This window comes from Mya arenaria, chromosome 13, assembly GCF_026914265.1.
Source record: "Mya arenaria isolate MELC-2E11 chromosome 13, ASM2691426v1".
Classification (NCBI taxonomy): Eukaryota; Metazoa; Mollusca; class Bivalvia; order Myida; family Myidae; genus Mya; species Mya arenaria.
Genome location: NC_069134.1, coordinates 23,602,192 through 23,609,641, shown reverse-complemented (window position 1 = coordinate 23,609,641; position 7,450 = coordinate 23,602,192). Strand labels below are relative to the sequence as shown.

The following is a 7,450-nucleotide window of genomic DNA, read 5'->3' as shown; positions in this document are numbered from 1 at the left end:
TTTCACATATGCCAGCCGCAGTGGAGCTGTTGTTATAATAATCAATGTTGAACATTATCTAAACATATTTGAAGTCTACTTCATTTTGGTGATTTATGCAAAGTATGAAAAATCAGTTACACGAATGTATTGGCATTTTTAGATATTGTGTAATCTAAACAGAACCGCTGTATGGCAAAAACCGCTTACCTCACCGTCAAGTACCACGCTACCGTCTCAGCCTTTATGTGAACGTATGTGCCAGTATTTTGTCGATTCAATCAATATGGAAATTAAAACTCGACTATTTTGGAACCTATGTAAAGAACCAATTTCTATCTACTGAAGGTAATCATTCACCTTTTGCTCGAACTCGAGGCTCGCAGTATTTACGTAAGTCCCTTGGAGTTCGAGCCTACGGCGTTCGACTGTATACCTTTTGATCTTCATATGCCCTTAGGGTGAAGTTAGTTAGGCGGAACACTTAGCAAGCTAAAGTACACGACTTATCACACCATGAACTGTTAGATCACATGTAAGCGGAAAGTATAAGGAAAACAGGAATTTGAAAAATGACGCAAATGTTAATTTATTTAGAAAGGTCCTGAATAATTTTACCGAAAATTCCCGTATATGTACTTGCTAACCTTCTATTAATTCAAGATAATCTGTCGTCTAGAATGCGACTCGAAACAAACAAACAAGCGTTAATGTTATAGTTAAGAAAGAGAACCCAAATACACAAATCTGGTCCAGAGCATGGTTCAATTCCTTATACGTCATTTCCTTCTCCGCAGAGCTTTTATCAACTTCTTCCCATGCAGACTTTACGTCAAGATCCAACTGCATGATGTCCTTGTCAATGCTTACATCGTCCGATATATTCTTACCCTCTGGTTCAACTTTCCTTCAAAACAGAAATAGCATATCGTTGATTTCATTTTGTAGTCAAACTATAAATTGCGTCACAACAAATAAGTGTCACAAGTCGATGAACTCTTAACATGCATTATATCAAATAAATTTTGCTAATTCACGGGGGAGACGTGATCGCTATAGTACATCGACCGTATGATGGCGGATTTATCGCCTACTCCAACTAATAAATTTGGCATTTACGGATAGTGAACGTTATAGTGGTATCTTTAAAATAGGCGCAGAGTATCCGCATTGTAATACAATTTAATCGCGTGATTTTTGTTCTTTAGAGGTTTGCTAAAACTCGATAAAATTTTAATTTGACAAGTTCTCAAATGACGTTTACGTTTAACATCCGTAAATGCCGAATATTTTGATTGAAGTGAGCGAATTATACGCCATCTTGTACGCCCGATGTACTTTAGCTATCATGTGATTCTCCCCCGTGTAATATTACGTTGATCTTTTTTTATCACATATTATTCCCGCAGTGAAATTTAAAATTGTAAAATGATATGCTTTGTATTAGTGTAAGCATTTAGTAATATTATTTTGAAGGAGAGATCACTCTGAATTACGCAAACACATAACGTGTAAACTAACGGATTCTTTTGGGCCTGTTTATTGACAGCAATGTTATGTGTAACAGTCCCTAGTGAATTTAGAATGCACATTCCCCTCCCAGTAATATTGTACAAGTGAACTTTTTAATGTCATAATTGGTGAAAATAATTATGCGATACTCCAGAATACCCAAACCCACAATCAGAAAATGAATAAAACACTTCGTCAACAGCCTCACCTTTTAGGCTTATTTTTCAGGCATGTCTGTATATTATAAAGCTTGGTCGTAAAATTGCGAAGACCAGGTGTCAATTGCTTCCCTTCGTCCTGTCTGTGTTGTAAAATCAGACTTATTACTGTCATCATAACCTCCAAGCCAGAGATGAATGCTCCACCCAACAGGTAGATGCCTTTAAATAGAAAAAAGAGAAGTGTATTTCAATACACGATGGTCAGCCTTGAAATTAACCAAACTATTTTTAAGGCACAACAATCAAAGCCAAATAAACATCAAGCGATACCCCATTCAAAATAGACCAACGCGAAAAGGTAGTCGACTATGTGTATATATTGATTTCTTAAATTAAGTTTCAATACTCAAGGACAATATATTATTTTATTTTTTATTAAAGATGTTTAGTGAGACGATGGATAGTGCATAAGGTGATTCAATAGTACGACTGATTCTAGTAAATAAATAAACACAATCAATGTGTCCATACTAAAGGGCCGGCCACATTGAAAATATCGTTCGAAAGACCAAAATTTCAAATGTCTAAAACATCATTTTTTATTTAGTTTTAAGGTTCAATATTTGACAAGCATAATTCACATATCCGTATAACATGGGAAGCTGTGATCAGGAGTTTAGATCATTGTTGACGATTTTTTAATAACTTTTTTATTTGAATAGATATCATCAAGAACTCTCAACACATTGTTGAATATGTAGTCAGGGGCATTTGACATAAAACATAGTTAAATGTCGACAGAATTTCCCGAATGAATGTAAATGCATTTTGATAAAAAATGAAATAAAAAAATGTAAAATTTGTTTAACTCCTTATTACCCCAACACATGTCACCACAAATGTATGTTTTACTCCCAAAAAAGATCGTGTCTCAAAAGTGATGTTGTGGACACCTTCTCGCTGACTGCATTAGCTAATACAATAGGACTATTGATTTTAGTAGTTAATGAACACAATTAATGTTTCCATACTTAGCGTGGACACTTGAAGTGATGTTGTGGGCACTTTCTCGCTGACGATGGACATGAGGACAGTCAGTGATAGAAGCAAGGTAAAGGCAAAGGACAGTTTCTCACCGGAGCTCGCGGGTACTAGGAAAATGACGATTCCAAGAGCCTTAAGGCAAAAAATAAACGATTTTCTTTGTGAAAATACAATATAAACTAAGTCATGTTGTTTTAAAATGTGTACATGTTGTCATAATGTTATCGCCTTTTTGCACTTCTGCTACAGCAATTGATGTAATTATATCATATTTGTATAAAATATGATACTTGACCAATCACCAGTTGTGGACCAATAATAATACCAAGTAGGTAAACAAATAAAAAACGTTGTCGTGCCAAATAATCTCGACATGTTTTAATGATTGCTTTGGTCAATTAAATGCCACATTTTCAAGTCAAAGTATAGCTTGTGTCAATATTAAATCACGAATCTTTGCTTTTGCGACTGGTCAAGTAAATACCCCATTTTAAAGTCATAGTATAGCTTATGTCAATATAAAATCACGGACCTTACTTAAGAATCAACCATATACCTTATCGGAGTAATTACAAACCTGTAGCACCAGAACAGGAAGTACAAGGTTCACAAGATAATAGGAGTATCGCCGCTTCAGTTGGACTCCAAACACAAGCTTTTTAGCAGTTGTTATGCCGAGAGAATCATATTTGTATGATGTGAAGGTATCTAAAACTTCAAACTCTCCATTCTGTTCATACTCGGAAAGACTGATGTAGTCATAAATATGTATGAAATTGATTGTATCTACTCCAAACATCCACGACGATATCTGAAAAAAACAGGTAAGAGCGATGATTGAATATAAATCATTCTTTCAGCACTGATATTGATGCTTAAAAATACGTTTCTTCATCAAAACCGTTCAGAAACCAAGTATATTGTAAAATATCACAGAGGACATCGCATAATTGTTTTTTTTATGTTTTAAGATAAATGTAGTGTACTTTCTAGTAGTGAACATATCACTACTTTTTAATACCAACCTCGAACTGACATGTTTGTGTATCAAATGGGAACTTGGAGACGTCGACTTGACAGAACGAGACGAGGTAGGCAGGACTCAGCCAGTAAAGGAAGCCATTACTGAAGACAATCACAGGGATACTTCTGTGGTTACTGTTGTCTCCCAAAACCTCTATACCAATGGCCCTATGGTAAAATACAGACCATAAAATACTGCTGATAATACAGGGGTCATCTTACCAACACGAGAACGACCAGGTGTATTAAAAAACGACATTAAAAACGACTTTTGGTAATATATTTTACCACTGGTTCCAATAAAGCTGAACCTGTTGCTTGCAAAATAAAATAAATTATGGTTTTACTAACAAAAACAACTATTACGTTCGAACTAGATATAACTACTTCACAGAAATATTAAATCTACAATACGATCGTTGATAAGATAGGGTCATTGGTCTTTATAGCTTAAACGCTACAATTGAGAAAGGATCTGCGGCTATTTTTATCCCCTAAATTATCGATGTCTATGGCGCTGCGATTACGATGACCTTGAGAATGTTGTTTGCTATTCTAGAATTGCCGTTAAAACCATCAACACTTGGTTCTGTGAGTTGTATTTGATAACGTATCATTATACATTTACTTTGGTCGTAAAATGATAGAGACGTGGTGTAAAAACTAGCACATTTAACAATCGAAGGTGCTTTGGAACTGAGTTGAACTTAAATTGGATTAGGATGATTTCTTTTTTTTAACGAGTATTGCAACAAAACCACATATAAAAACAAACATACCCGACAACATTTTAGCAAAATACATGAACACATATTAAAAGTGAGTGTACAAAGCTGTATACTTTACTCCCAATCATGAATCTGTCATAGTGCGTACAAAGGAAAGATAAATGATTAACCGCGAATAAATTAATATAATTGTATACGGAATAGCTTACGAGTTTTCATGAACGAGCAATGGTCTCCAGACTTCCTCTAGTTTAAAATTCACTGTGCGCACACCATTCCATTCGCTCGTGTTCCACGCAAGGCGTTCGTCTAGCCACGTCTTCGGAAAATGGAAGAAAACACAAATGTTTGTTTAAAGCTGCACTCTCACAGATTTACCACTTAGACAACTCTTTTTTTATATTTATTTGCCAATGTTTGCGTAAACATCTGCAAACCACTGGTTTCAGACTGCTGGCAAAAGATCAGACCGCAGATTTTCATAGTTACGTTGGAAAATTAATGTTTTATGGCCAAAAGCGTTACTAACGGTTTAAGAAAATGCATCAAACTTCAACTTTAAGTTTTAACTTAAATATGAAGATCTCGGATCTGTTTTTTGTCAGCAGTCTTATATCACTGGTTTCAATGCATTTTCGCAAAAAATTGCTGGTTCCAATACGAAAAAAAAATTGTCACAACGTGCAGTATTTAAGAGTGCAGCTTTAAGAAATCTTGTAGCCTCTTGAACTTCTAACTTTCTTAAAATATAATTATGTGTATGATTAACTTCCCTTTGGTATATGATTTATATCAAAATGAATAAAAAAAAAAATATTATTTTATTAGATGGAAACAAAAATATGCTTAAACATCAGAAAAGTAAAACGTTTTTTAGATCAAATAGCTTACAAATATAACACGTACCACGAAGAGAGAGCCCATGATGGAGAACGTCTGTTCAACAGTGTTCTGAAGTTAATAAAATACTCACATTCAACTTCACCTTTATAAAATGAGCATGTGCTGGTCGAACAACAAAAGTATCCATCCAGAATTTCTTCTATATTAAGTAATACCTATGTTAGTTCTTACTAGTGCCGAAAGAGAAAAGTTATTCCATTTTAAAATCATTCCATGGTCTCTATTTTGGTTGTAATGGAACGTTCTTTTGAGCACTCACAATTTCAAATTAAGACAAACAACGCGCAACATCATGCCAATAAGAGAGATTACTAAAAGTTGCAATAGCTTGTTTCATTATCGTTGTGAAAATTAAAATAATTTTAAACTAAACAACGATGCTTACAGAACATGACCAAAGTAAAGTTATGATATGAGAAGCTTGAGGTAAACATATATAGCTTTAATTAATGTATAAAATGTGTTTACCAGTTCTAGTATGTTATCGAGAGAAAGCGCACAATTGACATTGACGGTAATGTTTGGTCGGACGTTATTACTATAGTAACCAGGCTGGAGCAGATGTTCTATCAGTTTTGTTTCCTCCGTCACAGTTTGGCACCAAACATCTGTAAGCAACAGTACACACGTTACTGATTACGTGTTACACTAAACCTACTTCTCATAATACGTATGTGCTCCTACTGTAGTGGTCTTTTTGAGAGGCCAAGAATATTAAAGTTGCACTCTCACAGATTGAACTTTTAGACAACTTCTTTTTTCTTGGAACGAGACAAATTATGCGTAAATACACACCAGTAACCACTTTAAACGTTGTCAAAACGGTAAATCTGTGTAAAACTGAAAAAAGGAATGTTATTATGTTTATCCCGCGAAAAACTTTGTCCTTCTATTTTTTTAAACTAAATCTATGCGATGTTGAATGGTTAACAACGTATTAACACCATTTATAACTCATAGCATATTGACATCATTTTGTGTCCATCTAAAACATCTGAAATCCAAATGTGTTTAAAACGGTTTGAATATTCCCTTTAACTTGGAAGAAATGACATATTCATCTATACCTTTAAAGAAACCGAAACAGAAAATCAGAATATATGGTTTCATGTTGAAAATATATTTGCGCATGCACTTACAGTAGCATGATTGTATTTAAATGACTTCGTCTCAACGGCAAAGGTCTGTATTAAATACAAAGATAAATGTTATGGAACCAGTGCAAACACAACGAATACTCGCCATTGTGCTAGCACAAACACACGTCAGAAAGCTATTAACAATGTTTGTATTTCTTCCAATCACCGTTTCATAACTAAATGTTGTTATATAATTTATAGTATTCTGAATACGAACTGTGCTTCTGATTGACTTAGGAACTTAGGTTTCTGGACATGTTAAAAGTTTAGGGAATGTTGGGATTTTTATCTATAACTTCTAAAGTCATTCAAATGACTAAGTACTTCGCACATTTATAGACGACCATATTACAATTAGGTTACATAACTCCATTTTAACCCCAAACACAAACTGTGACCCTTGATTTACCTTTTTTACCTTTTTTATTTCTTTTGACTTGCACAGTTTTATATTCAGTTATTATAATTACTTGCATCGTTGTTCGCGCAGGCCGGTGGGAGGACGGCTCAAATGCTCCAAATGGTATGGAACATTTTTAGTTAGGTTTGACATATAGTAACCAAACTTATGTAATATATACATATAGTATATGGCAAAAACAATTGTAGATCCTTCATATGTATTCGTTTGGGGATCTTAGAATCACTTAATTGAATAACTTAAATTAAGGTTGACCTATTATGGAGACCTTTTATGTGTTTTGGTCCCCGAGAGTCATAGTCAAGGCAATTGTCAGTCGTGCTAAAAATAGTGAAAAATACTTGTACTAAATAACCTAAGTTTAGGGTTGAGATATTGTGGAGGATTTCCATGTGATTGTGTTTTGGGCCCTTAGGGTCAAGATCACTGTTATCCAAAATAGAAATAAAATGAAACTGAATCTCACATCAAAGCCTGAATTCTGTCATTCATTGAACACCTGTTTTTTCATTCATTGAAAACCTGTTTTTGTCATTTCGT

General features: G+C 34.4%; 1 protein-coding gene across 1 annotated transcript; it reads right to left on the bottom strand.

Annotated features, from left to right (window-relative positions):
- Positions 1-524: 524 nt before the first annotated feature.
- Positions 525-5,727, bottom strand: LOC128213033 (neuronal acetylcholine receptor subunit alpha-7-like). Its single transcript, XM_052918513.1, has 7 exons — positions 5,354-5,727; positions 4,657-4,766; positions 3,722-3,887; positions 3,274-3,507; positions 2,684-2,828; positions 1,700-1,871; positions 525-886 (listed from the first exon to the last, which is right to left on the bottom strand). The coding sequence occupies exons 1-7, from the start codon at positions 5,369-5,371 to the stop codon at positions 655-657; spliced, it is 1,077 nt and encodes a 358-aa protein (XP_052774473.1). The 5' UTR covers positions 5,372-5,727; the 3' UTR covers positions 525-654.
- Positions 5,728-7,450: the final 1,723 nt, after the last annotated feature.

Coding starts and splice junctions, on each gene's coding strand:
- LOC128213033 (XM_052918513.1), bottom strand. Junction 3,508..3,721: donor CACAAACATGTCAGTTCGAG/GTTGGTATTAAA, acceptor TGTTTTTTTCAG/ATATCGTCGTGGATGTTTGG. Junction 1,872..2,683: donor ACTTCAAGTGTCCACGCTAA/GTATGGAAACAT, acceptor TTCTATTTAAAG/GCATCTACCTGTTGGGTGGA.